This window comes from Polyodon spathula, chromosome 3, assembly GCF_017654505.1.
Source record: "Polyodon spathula isolate WHYD16114869_AA chromosome 3, ASM1765450v1, whole genome shotgun sequence".
NCBI lineage: Eukaryota > Metazoa > Chordata > Actinopteri > Acipenseriformes > Polyodontidae > Polyodon > Polyodon spathula.
In genome coordinates, this window is record NC_054536.1 from 11718916 (window position 1) to 11737422 (window position 18507).

Sequence of the window (18507 nt, forward strand, 5' to 3'; positions counted from 1 at the left end):
ACAAATCTAAATGTAAAACTAAATTGCCAAAATGGTTTAATAGATCAATTAAAAAAAATATTCAGCGAAAAAAGGCACTTTACAGAGCATTAAAAAAGGACCAAAAAGAAAGTACGCAGAAAGAGTACACGGAACTGCAAACGCAAGTCAAAAAGGAAGTTAGAAAGGCCAAGAGAGAAATAGAAATGAACATTGCTAAGGGAGCTAAAACCAATTCCAAAATGTTTTTCCAATATTACAACAGCAAGAGAACATTCAAAGAGGAGATTAAATGTTTAAGAGATACAAATGGCAAAATCGTAGAGGAAGAAAAAAAAAATAGCAAATATGTTAAATGATTACTTTTCACAAGTTTTTACAAAGGAAGATACTGACAACATGCCCCACATGTCATCCAGTTCCTATCCAGTTTTAAATAACTTTAGCATAACTGAGGCAGAAGTGTTAAAGGGACTAGGAGCTCTTAAAATAAACAAATCCCCTGGGCCAGATGAGATCCTCCCAGTAGTACTCAAAGAAATGAAAGAAGTAATTTACAAACCGCTAACCAAGATCATGCAGCAGTCTCTTGACACAGGGGTGGTACCGACAGACTGGAAAATTGCAAACGTAATACCGATCCACAAAAAGGGAAACAAAACTGAACCAGGTAACTACAGACCAGTAAGCCTGACTTCTATTATATGCAAACTTATGGAAACTATAATAAGATCCAAAATGGAAAATTACCTATATGGTAACAGGGTACTGGGAGACAGTCAACATGGTTTTAGGAAAGGGAGATCGTGCCTAACTAACTTGCTTGATTTTTTTGAGGATGCAACATCGATAATGGATAATTGCAAAGCATATGACATGGTTTATTTAGATTTCCAGAAAGCTTTTGACAAAGTCCCGCACAAAAGATTAATTCTCAAACTGAACGCAGTTGGGATTCAAGGAAACACATGTACATGGATTAGGGAGTGGTTAACATGTAGAAAACAGAAAGTACTGATTAGAGGAAAAACCTCAGAATGGAGTGTGGTAACCAGCGGTGTACCACAGGGATCAGTATTAGGTCCTCTGCTATTCCTAATCTACATTAATGATTTAGATTCTGGTATAGTAAGCAAACTTGTTAAATTTGCAGACGACACAAAAGTAGGAGGAGTGGCAAACACTGTTGCAGCAGCAAAGGTCATTCAAAATGATCTAGACAAGATTCAGAACTGGGCAGACACATGGCAAATGACATTTAATAGAGAAAAGTGTAAGGTACTGCACGCAGGAAATAAAAATGTACATTATAAATATCATATGGGAGATATTGAAATTGGAGAAGGAATCTATGAAAAAGACCTAGGAGTTTTTGTTGACTCAGAAATGTCTTCATCTAGGCAATGTGGGGAAGCTATAAAAAAGGCTAACAAGATACTCGGATACATTGTGAAAAGTGTTGAATTTAAATCAAGGGAAGTAATGTTAAAACTGTACAATGCACTTGTAAGACCTCATCTTGAATATTGTGTGCAGTTCTGGTCACCTCGCTATAAAAAAGATATTGCTGCTCTAGAAAGAGTGCAAAGAAGAGCGACCAGAATTATTCCTGGCTTAAAAGGCATGTCATATGCAGACAGGCTAAAAGAATTGAATCTGTTCAGTCTTGAACAAAGAAGAATACGTGGCGACCTAATTCAAGCATTCAAAATTCTAAAAGGTATTGACAGTGTCGACCCAAGGGACTTTTTCAGCCTGAAAAAAGAAACAAGGACCAGGGGTCACAAATGGAGTTTAGAAAAAGGGGCATTCAGAACAGAAAATAGGAGACACTTTTTTACACAGAGAATTGTGAGGGTCTGGAATCAACTCCCCAGTAATATTGTTGAAGCTGACACCCTGGGATCCTTCAAGAAGCTGCTTGATGAGATTTTGGGATCAATAAGCTACTAACAACCAAACGAGCAAGATGGGCCGAATGGCCTCCTCTCGTTTGTAAACTTTCTTATGTTCTTATGTTCTTAATGGGTTAACAACTTACAGCTGTTCTGCAGCAATGGAAGTAAATTAAGCCTTGAAAGTTGATGCTAACAATTCCTATAGGTGTCCCAACTTTTGTTGATTACTTACAAACCCTCTCTCTGTATAAAAGCAGTGTTGGAACAGACTGTGTTATTACACCCTCTTAAGCATTATTTGGACAGTATTGTACTGCAGAAAGTGGTATATTGCTATCATAATGGCGAGAAAAAGGCAATTAACAAAGGAAGACAGACAGACCATTATAACCCTTAAAAGTGTAGGTCTTTCCTTTAGAGAAATTGCAACGAAAGCCAAGGTGTCAGTGAATACAGTTTCCTACACCATCAAAAGGCACTTGGAAACTGGAGGAAACTCTGACAGGAAGAGGTCTGGCAGACCCAAAGCCACAACAGAATCAGAAGACAAGTTTCTGAGAGTCAACAGCTTGCGTGATAGGCGACTCACAGGACAACAGCTTCAAGCATAGCTTAACACTGGTCGAAATAAGCAAGTCTCAGTTTCAACTGTGAAGAGAAGACTTCGAGGTGCAGGTTTGACAGGTCGAGTGGCAGTAAGAAAACCATTGCTAAGATGGCAAAATAAGAAAAAAGAGGCTTGCCTGGGCCATGAAGCACCGTCAGTGGACTACTGAAGACTGGAAGAAGGTCTTATGGACTGATGAATCAAAATTTGAAATCTTTGGTTCATCACACAGGGTTTTTGTACGCTGTCGAGTAGACAAAAGGACGGTTCCTCGGTGTGTGACACCAACTGTCAAACATGGGGTAGGAAGCGTGATGGTCTGGGGCTCTTTTGCTGGATCCAGAATCGGCGACTTGCACAGAGTGAGTGGCACCCTGAACCAAAACGGCTACCACAGCATTTTGCAGAGCCATGCAATACCCTCTGGTATACGCCTAGTTGGTCAGAGGTTCATTCTACAGCAAGATAATGACCCAAAACATACCTCCAGGCTATGTCAGAACTACCTTAGAAGAAAAGAACAGGATGGTAGGCTTCAAATCATGGAATGGCCAGCACAGTCTCCAGACTTAAACTCCATCAAGCTGGTTTGGGATGAACTGGACAGAAGGGTGAAAGCAAAGCAACCTACAAGTGCAACACATTAGTGGGAACTTCTTCAACAGTGTTGGGAAGAACTTTCCAAACAATATTTGATTTCCATTGTAGAAAGAATGCCACGAGTGTGTTCGGCTGTTATATCTGCAAAAGGTGGCTACTTTGATGAGTCAAAAATTTAGATTAAATTTTGTTAAACAAAACGATTCCATGATTTCTTTTTTATCTCCAATTGTTTATTTGTTCTATGCTTTAATTTCAGAGTACATTGAGACATTAAACTGCGTATATTTCAATAAAAACTGGAAAAATTGAGGTGTTTTAAAACTTTTGACCGGTAGTGTGTGTGTGTGTGTGTGTGTGTGTGTGTGTGTGTGTGTATGTATATATATATATATATATATATATATATATATATATATATATATATATATATATATATATATATATAGGTTACCTATTTTCCAATATTTGTTGGAGGGTAATGTAAAGTAAACAAACAAACAAAAAAAAACAGGTCAATGATAATTAGTGATTTGTTTTTTCTTTGGTACAGCCATAAGATCATAGGATAAGATTTACAGTGTACTTTGTAATAACTTTTTATATACTTACTAGCTGAAGTACGGCGTTGCCTGGAGAAATTCAGTATTTCAATATTTCATGCATGACAAATTGGGGAACGGTAGCCTTATGGTTTCCTTTAAATTACTGATCTTGGGAGCCGCACACTGCACTTGGACCCCTTTCCCTTTTTTAACTTTATTTTCGTTTTTGCCATTTTTAATTTTTTTAATTTTTGTTCTTTTTATCTATTTTTTTGGTTTTGTGGGTTTCTTTAATTTGAGATATATGGCTTCTTTAGTGATCCAGCAAATGGGTTATTAAATAAAGTACCCCGGGGATCACAATTTTGGATCCGAACATAGCCCTCACCCTTCCCCTGGATGAAAGAGGAGGTCATGCAAAATTTTGTTGCACCTGCGGGGTCCGAATGCATAAAGAAACAGACAGACAGACAGACAGACAGACAGACAAACTATCTTCTTTACATATTAAGATTATATATGCACAGGGTATTTAAGTTAACTATTAGATCTTTGAAAACAGAACCTTTTTACGCCATTGCGACAGTATTTGATTTTCTATTTGGGAGATATATGTAAATCTGGGCCACCTAATATCTGATTTTCCATTAGATACATTTGCCATCGGTTTGCTCAGGCTGCTGAGTCATGTTCACTGTCAGTTTTTCAGTCTGAATACACACACGGTGCTAGATACAATTAAAACACTTTCATTACAGTTTCCATTCACTTTTCCTTTCCATTATTATACCTTACAGCAGTGTTCCAGCTCTGTGTCACAGAATTAGGCAGTTACTGAACCATAGCCGTAATCTTGTATTATAGCATTTCTCTGTAGACTTTACTTTTCTGTCTCAGAAACTAGATGAAATGTCATCAATTGCTGAAGCTTTGGACAGTGTAGTTGCATTTTGCTTGTATGAGTCCTAATTACTTGTAAGAGATATTTTCTGTACTCCGGTTGTAGTTTTCCAATACCAGTGCACTTAAAGATGACTCAGATAACCACTAATACAGACAGATGCATTTTATTGGGAAAGTAATAGGAGCTGAAGCCTTTTAAAAAAATAGTTGTCATTTCTGTTGCTCTGTTTAATCAGATAGAATATATAAAATATAATCCAGATGCTGCCTTGAGTCCAAGTTGACAGCACAAGCTGGGAAGCAAAAATCTACTGCACTACACTGACTATTTTGTTGTTTGACTTGTACATAAAAATAGAACGGCTCCAGCAGGGATCCAAGCACACTGGTGTGAAAAACATTTTTGTAGAAGGTTGGAATGACATACAAACCTGTAGTGGAAATATACTGGATTTGACCAGATTAGCATGCAAATTTAATTTGTTGTTTTAAATAAGTCTTGGAAAAATCCCAAAGCGTGATTGATTAAATTGTGCTGGTAATATAGCATTACTGCAAGGCTTGTATGTTATTAGCCACTGTGAGTGACTGTGTCAGAATTTTCCCGACATCACTGTGATGGTCAGCTCTTATAAAAAATGATCAGTATCGTATAAGACTACTATTGTTATCTTTCTGTTTGTTTCTTTCTTCTTAAACATTTCAGTCTTAAACTGTCTAACAAAGACGAAGCTGTCTGTGAGTAAGCCCCAGACAGCAAATGCTGCCAGAAGACACAACATCATGGTTGAGAGATAAACATAGAACATAGGACTTCATTTGAGAAAAAAAAAATATAACAGAGCCAACAAACGATTACAGTACATCTTACCTCATATAATGACCATTACTTCATAGATCAGACATACTTCGTTAGCTCTTTGTACATTAAGGGTGTAATAAAAGAGACATAATTAGTGGTGACAGTAATAATAATAACTCCAATCTTTGTCGTTTTGAAAAGCACAAGAGTAACAATAGGCCAGTGCATTCAATCTCATTACTAACTAGTAAGATTTTCTTCTACGGCTTCAAACATATACAAACAGTATGGTGGAATTTATGTAAATGAGATGACTCATGCTAAAATATGCCCAGAAACATTGTATACAGTTTGAATTTTACATGATTTGATTGTTTTTCCGACCTGACCAGCAGGTCTTGTCAATCGCATATGGAATTTTCTGACATGGTTTTCTTCTAAATATTTTCCTCAGTGTTCCTCTGAGTCAGAGTGTGTTTACTTATTTACTTGTGAATGTGTGTGTGTGTGTGTGTGTGTGTGTATATATATATATATATTGCAGTTAGGGAGATGGCAGTTGGATAAGAAAGATGAACACGTCATCCTATCTGCTGAGGTCCTATGATGATGGACGATCATTAGTAGATTAGATCTGGTGAAGGTACACTTTATGTTTATACATTGGTGCTTTTAGCAGTGTGACAGGTGTTTTAGAAGATAGGGTGGCTTGACCTTCATTTTTAATGAAAATTTAATGAAAAAACATTACTTTCTTCTTCCCAGGTGGCAGTGTAGAAGCAAGTCTTTTGTTTTTTTTGTGATCAAATATTTTTATTGGGGATAATACAAAAATACAAACAAAAACATGAACAAATGAACTCCCCATTTTCCCTTTTTACCCTCTCCCTCCCTCCCCTCCCTCTCTCCCCTCCCATAACCCCCCACAAGGACCTCAGATTTAACAAAGGCTTAATAAGATCTGCTATGCTTTCCCAGTCTTGGATAGTTTTCTCTCTGGCACCATTTGCTAAGAAGCAAATTAAAAATGAATCAGCTGATGGTTAGAGTTCTTAGAAGCTGACCCTAAATTATTCCAGATAGTTTCCCAGCTAATCTCCATTATCTAAGGAAGCTAAATCGTTATTCCAGATAGTTTAAGCTGCTAAAGGTTTGCATGTGGCTCTTAAAAGATAAATATATAATAAGGAAAGCAACCCTTTTGTTTTTCCCCCTGTGTCCAGTATATCATGGAATGGATGTACTGGTGATGTAGTCTCCCAGGGAACCCCATAGGCACACGTTGCTGATCAGAGTAGAAGATAGAAAAAAAAAAAAAAAAAGAAGAGCCCGGTAAATTGTATAATAATTGTAAATCCTGGAATGTGTGAAGACAGCCAGTATCAGATATATCAGTAACAGTATCGCCTCTATCTCTCCAAGGAGGGACTGAAAAGAGTCGACCCCCCGAAAGGAGCGCATAGTTAAGAAAGATAGGTGTGTGGGAAAGCCATTTTAGTTTAAGTTTTGTGTGTCTTTCAACAGAACGCCAAATTGTAATTAACTGTGTATGGCCGAATCGAATATGGTAATCTGCAGTGCTTGAGAGGAATGTTTGAGTGAATCAAGTCTTGTAATCTATGTGGAGAAACCACTTTTTCTTTTAGTAATCGCCACGAGACAGGAGCACAAGGGTCAAGCCAGACTGTAAGTGGATGTAATATAAATGACCCAAAATATAGTTTAAAGTTTGGCAGTGATAAACCTCCCGAAATCTTTACCACGCTGTAGAGTAGAACATTTTATACGTGGGCGTTTGCCTTTCCATATCAATTTAGATATCAAAGTATGCAATTTGTCCCAGTATCTGGGAGGGGCAGAGAGAGGGAGCATTGAGCTGAAACAATTGATGCAAGGGAGTGTATTCATTTTGATAAAAGAGATGCAGGCTTGAAACGAATTAGGAAGTTGTGCCCATCTATCTAAAGCTGACTTCACCTGAGCAAAGATTTTGTTAAAATGAATTGATACAGTAGACTGTAAGGGTGGATGGGTATCAATACCCAAATATTTGAAATGTTTAACCAGCAGTTTAAGGCAGGGTTACCCCCCTCATTGAGTCCTGAGAGGCATAAGAGCAGATTTAGACCAAATAATTTTATATCCGGATATTAACCTAAAATTATTGAAAATGTTTAATAGGTGAGAAAGTGAGTGGGGTACATTTTCAACAAATAATAACACGTCATCTGCATAGAATGAGATTTTGGGTAGTGTTGAGAAGCAAGTCTTTTAATTTCACCACTAAATCAAATAGCAGTCATGACAGGTATTTGCAATAAAACTACTATAATTATTACAAAAAAAAGTGATCTTATATTAAAGGGACCGTTTATATTTCAGTACTGTTACATTCAGGTTCCATGTTCAGTTTTGTGTTTTTATAATTATCTATTGCTGGGTCTGCATGAATTCATTATTTATTAGGCTTTGTAAAAGGGTACCGTGATCCGCTTTTAAGAATGTTTTGGGAGACGGAGGGTTTGCTTTGAGACGCCGGCAGGCGCCCATGTTTATCTACAATAATCATACATTTCTCATGGTGGTACTTCCTTTTACAGTATCTCTTCACATGATACAGGACAGACATTTTACAAAATCTTGTCTCTTAGGACTAGAGCTCATAAAGCCTCTCGGCTTGTCAATGCTGACTTAGTTAGTGCGCACACAGGTTCCTGACAAGCCACGGTCACAAACAGCGTGAGGAGAGCTAGGTCTGCTTCTATCTTTCAACAGTAAACTTTATTTACAACCAAAATAAAGTACAGGGACGCAGTGTCTGTCACATGCTTAGTAATGCGGCGATGCTTCTAAAAATTCTCATAAAAGCTGAATTTCTCGAGTGAGGTGGATTTAAAAATGATCTCTAGGAGTGTATGACAATTTAGCCTAGGGAGCTCTGATAGAATTGTCAGCATATGACTAAGACCAGTATTTTGACCTAATAGTGCTGATAATAGAGCACTCGAGTGGTAGCCATGGAGCTTTGCATTCAGTCTTTATCTGTGCATGTTTTACCCATAGAAATAATGTGAGAAAACCAGATTATTCTGTTGTTTTACACACGTACAAACATGCTAAAATAAACCCAATTACTCTTCTAAAAATTTCACTCACCTGGCAGGGATGGATTATTTAAAGAGGAAATCAAATACCCTATAATGAAGTGAGAACAGGAAACTGTTAGGCTAGGCTTTCTATGACTGCTGAGTTGCCCGGGATATTTAATTTTAACAAAAATTTTAGTGCCTGATGAAGTAAATCACTTTTGGTTAATATAAAGGGTTAATGTAGATTTAGTGACAAATGTACTTTGATTTTGCTAGTCATTTATCATTATGTTTGTTCATATGAAATTTAATATCCTTATTTCTATTCATGGTCATGTGGATACACAGAACCACATACAGTGCATGCCAGCATTGAGATTCACATCATTTTTCTTCTCAATGTATATGAGAAGATTCAATGCATGTAAAGGAAATCCATTTAGGGGTAATGTAAGTGTTAAGAAATTAACATTTTCATAAAAATAAAAAAAATAAAACCCCATATATTAAAGATATACAGAATGAGCTGCAATAAGCTAACTAGAATTTTTCAACATTATCTATTTCTGTAGAAAGCTGTTAAATAATAGAATGTTCTGGGTTTTTTCCCCTTCATCTAGTACAAATGTCTGATCTCAAGTCCTTAAATCCCCCATATATATATATATATATATGTGTGTGTGTGATTTGTAGCACACAATTTTGGAATGAAAATGTAACCATGTGTTCTGTGATGTAAAAAGCTGCATTTCATGAGTCTCACAGTCAGAGATCAGACTGGTAAAGGTTTCCACCAACAGTTTTGCTGAAGGAATTAGTGGAGGTAATCATTGAGGATTGATAAGCAATTTAAATACCTTGAGCGTCACAGTGAAGCCTGTTGACATTATTATTGCAAATGTTTGAATTTAATAGGATCAGTACCCTTCTCATCAGAGTTTACCAGTTATATAACTGACCTTTCAATAAAAGCGTGGGACACTTTACCAAGCTGTCTTGACTTCTGCATGAATACGTTCTTGTTAGATATAACATGAATGTGTTTATTTTCTCTAGGGTGGTGTTGTTTCCTGATGCTCTACTAATAATATTATTGGTTCCTGTACTGTCTACTCTTTATTTAGATTAAAGTGGCAGGATTCTTAGATTTGATAGGATGTTATTATATATAATATAAATTAAACTCTGCAGTTCCAAAATGCTAGAAAAATAATTATAGCATGCTTAGTTTTGTCTTATCATCTTACTTGATAAAGGACGTGTTGACCTACTAGCTTTCAAAATGATCCCTTTTCAATGCTATATATATGTGTGTGTGTGTGTGTGTGTGTGTGTGTGTGTGTGTGTGTGTGTGTGTGTATATATGAACAAAATGGTGTATATATATATATATATATATATATATATATATATATATATATATATATATATATATATATATATATATATATATATATATATATATATAGAACCCCTAAAGTGTGTTCTTCAAGAAAGGTGAATTCCCAGGTAGTGCAATACTAGTAGTAGTATACTACTAGTACTTTAGTAGTTTGCTTTGGGTCATCATTACAGTAATTCAACTTCCAAATATGAGTGCTAAAAATATATATGAAAAAAAAAACATGTAAGGAAAAATGTGTATTAGTTTAAAAAAAGTCAACATTTGTCAGAGCATTCTATTTCTGTAATTCATAGCATTAGATAATTAACATATGTGGATCATTTTGAAAGCTAGTAGGTCAACATGTCCTTTATCACACTCTCATATTACCGAATTACAAATGGTACATTGAAATTTTGTTCTGTTTGATATTTTATTTTTAAACACTGAAACTCAGAATCAATTATTGTAAGGTGACATGGGTTTTATATTGGGAAATATTTTTAAGAAAAATAAAAAACTGAAATATCATGCTTATATCAATATCATTGGCTTTCACCTGTGAACCATTGAAATTGCTGTCACATTTTATGGATAAAAACCCCACTGTTGAAGGATCATTAGTAAGGCTGTGAATCAAGGAAAATGAAGGAAAATGAAGACCAAAGAGTATTCTACAGACGTTAGAGAATGGGCCAAAATCACTCCGACACTGTGTGCAAAGCTGGTTGCTGCACTAATAAAATGACACTCTGGGGTTCCCTTGGGTCTGCCCCCTCGGAGACGAAATGAGACAGCCAGCTGGCGGAAGCGCTGCTGCCGGACCGAGCACGGCCAGAGAAGAGCGAGCGAAATAATTAAATAATTGATAAAAGAAAAACAGAAAGGAAATATTATTTTTGCAGCGGGGAAAAACTTGTGTAGACCTCGATTAGTGTGCATAGGTGGAGGGAATACAGCAGTGTAGGACGGAGACCCGTGTTAGCAATGGTCGGGGTAACGCTGCCGAGTGCATCACCTTTATTTTGTAGTTTTATTACTGTGTTTTATTTTCCCTTTTTCTTTCGCCTTTTATTCTCATTATTATTTTTGAACACTTGCGTGTGCACTGGACTCTACCTGAACTGGTAAACCCATGGTCCTGTTTACTGTTGGCAGTATTCAGGCCACGGACCGCAGTGCCCTCTGTGGGCTAAAATAAATCATTGTAGAAGGAAAATATAACCGGACTCCTGTACGGTGTTTCCAAATGCGCCTTTCTGTCTCCCGTGTGTCAAGTGAATTACCCACCACCCTTCCACAGTGGTGCTTTGCTTTTATTTTATACTTCAATCTGGAACATAAAGATGCAAAAGCAACGGTTAGTAGCGCTCATTGAACAAGTACTGTAAATACCTAAATATGCGTGTATGTTAATTGTCAAGCTGTTTGTTTGCATGAATAGTAGCACTTAAATATAATTGTGTTCTTTAAAATATCAGCTTCATGTGGTTACTTTGTGAGTTTTTTTTTAAAATAAACAGTTGTTAAATATACACTGTAAGATACCCTTGTGTGTGTGTGTATGTGTGTGGAGAGGAGGTGTATAGTTGAAAATTCTGGCCCCCGAGGGATGAACTATAGTTACCAACAGGAAACTATATTGCCTGAAGCCACAGGCCCCTGGAGGTAACTATAGTTCTTCCCGAGGGACCTTTAGTTTCCCACTATGAGCCGAGGCCGCAGTCCATATTTGTTTTATGAATCAGTCAAGAAAGTCATGTTTTTCAGGTCCATTAAAGTTTCTTTTTGGCATAGAACTGTCCATCTGACTTTCCCACTGCGGCATAGAATTCTCAGAGGAGCCTGTTGAGTTTGTGAAGGTTGTATTTATTTACATTGTTGAGTTGGATTTACTTAAATTTTATAAAGTCAAAAACTGAAAGCGGTGTTTTTATGAAGATTTTAGTGTTTGCAGTATCTTTATTTTGTAGTATAGTTTTTAATTAAATTTCTGTTGTCCGCCATTTTGTTTTGTTGTGTGAAGAGAGGAAGGACAGTCAGCGTCATGACATAATTTAAGGGAATTTATAAAAAAAAATAAAAAAAAACCTATTGACCATAAATGGCATCATGGGACAATAGTTGGATCCATTTTTGGTCATTATGAGGTTTTAACCAGAATTTCTAAGGACTAATTGATATTTTACATATTTTCTTTAATTCTTTAACCAGTGTTACCTTCCCAGCTTCATATCACTGTCTTTGTTTCAGCACAACTAAACCCCGAAGGGTTTATTCTTTTTCATGTAACAATTATTCCTCTTTTCATTTTTGTAGGTACCAGTTTAAGTATGACATTGTTTCCACGTACACAGACCTTCCCTGGTTACATATCAGAGCAGCGTGATGATGAGCAGCAGCAGCAGCAGCAGCAGCAGCAGACCCAACATCGTGAACAGGCTCTGTCTCCTTCCAGTGGCTATGGATCAAGCTACAGCTCACGACCGGTCCAATGACATGCACTGTTTGGCTGACTGTTTGTCAGTCCAAGCTGGGACATTCCAAATTGTTCGTAGTGGTGGTAAAAGCCATTTGTATTTTTTAAAACGACTAGCTTATAGAGGAGAGAGGCACTTACCAATTCAGTCAGGAGCATCTAAGTGACCACTTGGTTACTAGTGACAAATCCAAATGGTCAATTAAATGACCGATTCAGTTGCTTTCTATGAGGTGCAAGGTTTGAAGTCCCAGGGAAACAAGTTTGACTGGTACGAAGTTGATCCTGTCATGGCATCTGTGCATTACTAATTGCATACTCTCCAAATTGATTAACGTTCTTTTATATCTGAAGCCAGACAGATAGCTCTTTACATAAATACTGTTACACTGTCATCTAAAACGTCATAAAATAATTGACTTGATTATACCATAGTTAGATTTAAACCAGTTTATTTGAATCACATTCCCCACAAAACAAAAAATGTGTGGGGATGAAGTTCAAGGGATACTTTATACTCACTTTTATATTTATTTTCCTAACTGTGTAGTTATAAGTGTTCTCTATCATTCACTATTGTTGTTTCTTCTTTGATAATTATTGACCATACTTACTATATCAAACACTTCTAAAACTGAATTTCTAAAGTGAGGTTGATTTGGAAGTGGCGACTAGTGGTATGCAAGCGTTCTGCATGGTAACTAATAATAAAGAAACACAAACAATAGAATATTAAACAGGTAAGAATAAAACCTGATGGCTATACATCATCAATTTCAAAGTAAATCAGTGTATACCATGTATTACTATTACCCATTAGATTAACATTCCAGGAAATAAGACATGGTTTTACTGAATTCTTTACATTACTGTTACTCAATATAATTATTTATTTTTTAAAAAGCTTTTGTTACGCTTTCAAGCCATATTATATTTTAAAATGTACTTTTTTTTTTTTTTTTTTTTTTTACTGAAAATATGGGAATATTGTTTTTTTACTACAAGGAATCATTGTACTTGCCTAGTTTTTGTGAAATTTGGGCATGCTACAGAATCTAAACAATACCAGTTATTTAGTAGCAGGCTTAAGGAAAAAAAAAACCTTATATTTGTAGTAATTAAAAACATATATTGTATTCACGTATATTCTTTCCTAGAAAACAACCTTCTGTTTAGACGTGTTTTGTTAATTTAAAACACATTTTCAAGGCAGTAATCATGTTTTTAATTGTCTTTTTTTTTTTTTAATGCCTCAATTAGACTTGTTTACCTTTTGGAATTTTAAAGAAGAAGATTACAAGGAGGTGTATGGATAGCAGAATAGATATGATTTTGAAAATTCAATATGATTTGACAGATAGACAAAATGCAGTTACAATTTGGTATCAAAATGCATTCTGAAATGCATTTATTTTATTATCTAACCCTTTTGTTTTTATCCAAATGGTAACGGTATTGAAATGGTAACCATAGCAGTCCAGAGATGAAAGACAAACTAAACAATCATTAATCACGTTCACCTGAAGAAGAGACCTTTAAGGTCTTGAAAGCTTGTGATTAAATATTATTTAGCTAGCCCAGTAAAAGGTATATCCAAGGAATATAAAATCACAACAGAGTAGTGCAGTGTTTAGTAAATGTAATTTGCTCATCGTTAAATTGCAATCATTTGTAATTAGAAATCAAGTAAGTGAGTGAGTAATACAGTGTTGTATTATCCACTTTTTTTTTCTTTACTGGTGATGGTTATTAATATCTTTCCGTGGCAGAGTTCTGTAGGGATGTGTTAACTCCCCCATACATTTATAACATGGCTCACTTACAGTAATTGACTGAATCTATCTGTGTCAGCATCTAGGTGGGACTCAAAAGTCCAAGTGATTTCAAACCAGACATGAGAGGGTTGGTCGTGGAGAGTGCCAGGTATGAAAACAATAAGTGTGTACATTTGAGAATAGTCTTTAGTTTTTATATTCCCTTTCCACCCAGTATAGTTAAACAGTAACAAAAAACACCCATAAAAATGTTTTGTAACTGAGATTAAAGTTGATAACGAAGAATGAAATTCAGATGGGTTCAAATAAAATGTTAAACTAAACAGTATGCCACAAAATATAAATGATACAGATTTGTTAGAAGCAGGTTTATAGAACAAAATATTGTTGTATTTGTATGTGCTTACCAGCAAAAGTAATGGCACCAGGTGCAGGGCCTCCTGAGGTTGAATTATGAGCATTAAATTCCTTATTAATAAAGGCATGTTTTATCTGGTTCAGTATTACAGTGAGCACTGTTGTTGGGAGAGGGCAATGACTGGCTCAGTTGTTTTACTGCAATCATGCCACAGTTGGATCTGTAGATGTCAGATCCAGAACATCTGTCTAGAGTGACTACTGCAGTCATTTGCAAGTTATTTCTGGATCATGGATATAAGGTAATATGTTTAAGCTTTTGGCAATGCATAATGATGTAATTGCAACAGGATACTTCCTGTCCTTATGCTGCCATGAAAGACAGGATTTATTCTGCAATGAAACAATGGTCTGCCCTAATTATCCAGGATTAGTAAAGATGGAGACTCGTCACCAACAAACGTTTCCAAAGATTGATTGGTTCCATGAAGCAATATTAGATGGACAAGGTAGACATGCCTTGCATTTCATAGGAAAATAGATCGGATTACATGGTAATTTGTTGACATATGTCATCATCTAAGGTTGTATCAGCAGTGCATTTCTGTGGCTGCTGCAGTAAATACATGAATGATTATAAGCCTATTAAAGTCAGTACAGATTCAAAAGTAGTCTTTGCGATTGTACACAAAGTTTATTTTGCACGTAACACATTAAAACATAATATTTGGAAATAATGCAGAAAGTAAAAAAGGTATATTAATGTATTATTTTAATTAAAAAAACATTTCTTTATAAAGGAGATCATCTAGATCAGGGGTTCTCAACCAGGGGTCCACAAGGAGGTTTGAGGAGGTTTCAAGGAGTTCCAAAAATAAACTAGAGAATGTGTTATTTTCCCTGCATGCTTATGACATCCTTCAGCCATCAGCATCAAAACAGCAAAACCCATAGAATGATGATACAGAACTTCCTTCAACAAGTTCAACTGTAAGGGCTGAAGAACAGCGAGGAGGTGGTGTTGTGAGTGAAAAACATAAAGCTGTTATTAACCCTGCAAAATTAAGGAAATACAAAGACAGCTACTTGAATTTTGGTTTTATTTTTACTGGAAGTGAAGATATATCTCAACCGCAGTATGTAATTTGTGCACAAATACTGTCCAATGAATGTTTGAAACCCTCCAAATTACAGAGACAATTATCAAGCATGAAATATATAAAAAACAAGCAACATTCATTTTTTGAGCGAAAGGCTAAGGAACTGCTTGGTACTAAAGCAGTATAAAAAGCTTGTAGTGTCATTGTACTGTACATAGTGTAGAAAATTGCTAAAGCAAAAAAATTGCATACGATTGCTGAGGAGTTGATAATGCCGTGTGCCATTGAAATTGTAAAGGAAATGTTTGGAGAGCAGCAGTCCAAGGAACTGGCAAAAATACCAATGTGAAATGACGCTGTCAAACGACAGATCGTTTTTATGTCAGAACACATAGTTCTCAAAAAAGGTTGAGAACCCATGATCTATATCTGTGTAATAAAGAGAAAAACAGTATATTGACAATTTCATTTTATGTGTACATTTTGTGTTTGATTGTTTGGATAACCCATCAGACAGTTTTTTTTTTTAAAGAGTCTTTTGTAAAGTTTTAAATAAAATTAAAAAAGGAATAATGCACATTTGTAATAATTATCGGCAATGTATAAATACAACTATATGAATTAGCTTAATCTATATCCTCCTCCAAATTAGCAGATATTGTTCCATCTCCCAATAGAAATCTTTTGACCCATACTTATTTTTAGCAGTCTGCCAGCCTTTCCCTCTGCAAGGTAAAATGAACAACCTTGTCTTGCTTCAGAATGTGGTACAGTGATAAGAAAAAAAAAAAAAAAAACAGCGCACGTATCCTTGTGTGCTAGATTCTGTTGTTCAGAGATAATGGACCCCTATCAATTTTTTTTTTTTTTTTTTTTTTTTTGTAATTGTGAGAAATTGAGAGGCTATTCAAGTTGCATCTTTTTTGTTTTATTTTACTTTGTCTTGTAGGCTAGAATGAAAAAAAAAACATTTGGGCATGTTAGTTTCTAAAAATGTTTTATTTTATGTAGAAGTGAGCTACCTATTAAGAGGAAAGGTTGTTTTAATAGTCCTACAACACATTAAGAAGGCAGTGCACCAATACTTTAGCATTTCAATGAATGAAAAAAGCCCTCACAAGATTTTGCTTGACTATCATTGTTTTTTTTTTTCAGTTAAAGAACATGTCCACAATATTATTCTTGAGTAAAAAAGAATCTTTCAAAATTGACTGTTTGCTGTTACACTGCAATGTGCAGTACTACAATACTAGTTATATTGTGATTTTTCTTTCTCTTTCTCTTTTTCATTGTTCTGTTACCTAGTAAATAAAAAGGTTAATAAGCAACCTGAACAGGCAACTCATAATGTTGTGTCAAGATAATCCATGATGTTTCTACGAAGGAACTGAGTTACAGTGTTGCAAGTGAAGAGGGGAGGAAAATACGTTTCGGTTCACAAGCTGGTGGCCCAAACATTTTTTTTAAGCTGCTTTAATCGACCCTAATGAGCACTAATCATGGAATTCCTTACCCAGAAAACATTAGGTAGTCCAAGATAGCGCTAATCAGGGTCTGTGAAAACAACCAAAACTATTGTAAATATACCTTGTGTAAAGGATCACAGTTTTATTTTACCAGATATATACGTTATTGCTTTGATTGTTATGTATTTTTTCACAATGATATTAGTTTTTTGAGGCTGTAAAATAATAATTTGTTTGGTTTAAAATATTAGTTTAATCATAGTTGTTCTCTCTTCTGTCCTGTTCTTGGTCAGACCAGTGAATGTGCATTTAATTTAATTTGTGTTACAAACCAATATAAAAGCACCAAGATACAAGTGGAAGCTATGAAGTGCCTTCCCAAGCAGAGCTGCAGTACCACCAAAATAAAATAAAAACATACTTCATGTGACATCTCCAACACAGTGTGAAATACATTGCAGAAATAAGAAAATAAAAATGATATCAAAAACAGGGTTCCTCCTTCACTCTGTCAGGTGGAATCAGTGTTACAAACAAAGACCTGCAGTTAAGGAGTCAATGATAACACCTCCTTCATTGTACTTGAAGACAGGTTTGTATTAGACAAGTATTGCAGACTCTCGAGACTTAAGCCAAGAGCCAAGTCATTTCTAGTTTGTCCAAATTGTATTTTCCCCAGTAAAAACATGCAGTTTCCCGTAACAACATAGGTTATTAAGAATGATTTATGGGTGACAAGATACACATCTGGTGGTGTATACACGTCTAATGTATTATGTTACTGAGAAAAAAAAAAAAAAATATATATATATATTGTATATATATAATATATATATATATATATATATATATATATATATATATATATATATATATATGGAAACTATAATAAGATCCAAAATGGAAAATTACCTATATGGTAACATGGTCCTGGGAGACAGTCAACATGATTTTAGGAAAGGGAGATCGTGTCTAACTAACTTGCTTGATTTTTTTGAGGATGCAACATCGATAATGGAAATTGCAAAGCATATGACATGGTTTATTTAGATTTCCAGAAAGCTTTTGACAAAGTCCCGCACAAAAGATTAATTCTCAAACTGAACACAGTTGGGATTCAAGGAAACACATGTACATGGATTAGGGAGTGGTTAACATGTAGAAAACAGAAAGTACTGATTAGAGGAAAAACCTCAGAATGGAGTGTGGTAACCAGTGGTGTACCACAGGGATCAGTATTAGGTCCTCTGCTATTCCTAATCTACATTAATGATTTAGATTCTGGTATAGTAAGCAAACTTGTTAAATTTGCAGACGACACAAAAATAGGAGGAGTGGCAAACACTGTTGCAGCAGCAAAGGTCATTCAAAATGATCTAGACAAGATTCAGAACTGGGCAGACACATGGCAAATGACATTTAATAGAGAAAAGTGTAAGGTACTGCACGCAGGAAATAAAAATGTACATTATAAATATCATATGGGCCCAGAGACACTGCAAAAAAAATAACTGGAGAAGGAA

General features: G+C 35.5%; 1 protein-coding gene across 2 annotated transcripts in view; it reads left to right on the top strand.

Annotated features, from left to right (window-relative positions):
* LOC121312722 (docking protein 6-like) overlaps window positions 1-15983 on the top strand; it is a 106955-nt gene extending 90972 nt beyond the window's left edge. For both annotated transcript variants that reach the window (XM_041244432.1, XM_041244433.1), the window contains exon 8: window positions 12127-15983. In XM_041244432.1, coding sequence (XP_041100366.1) covers window positions 12127-12305 — 179 coding nt within the window. In that variant the 3' untranslated portion in view covers window positions 12306-15983. The remainder of the gene's footprint in view (window positions 1-12126) is intronic.
* Window positions 15984-18507: the final 2524 nt, after the last annotated feature.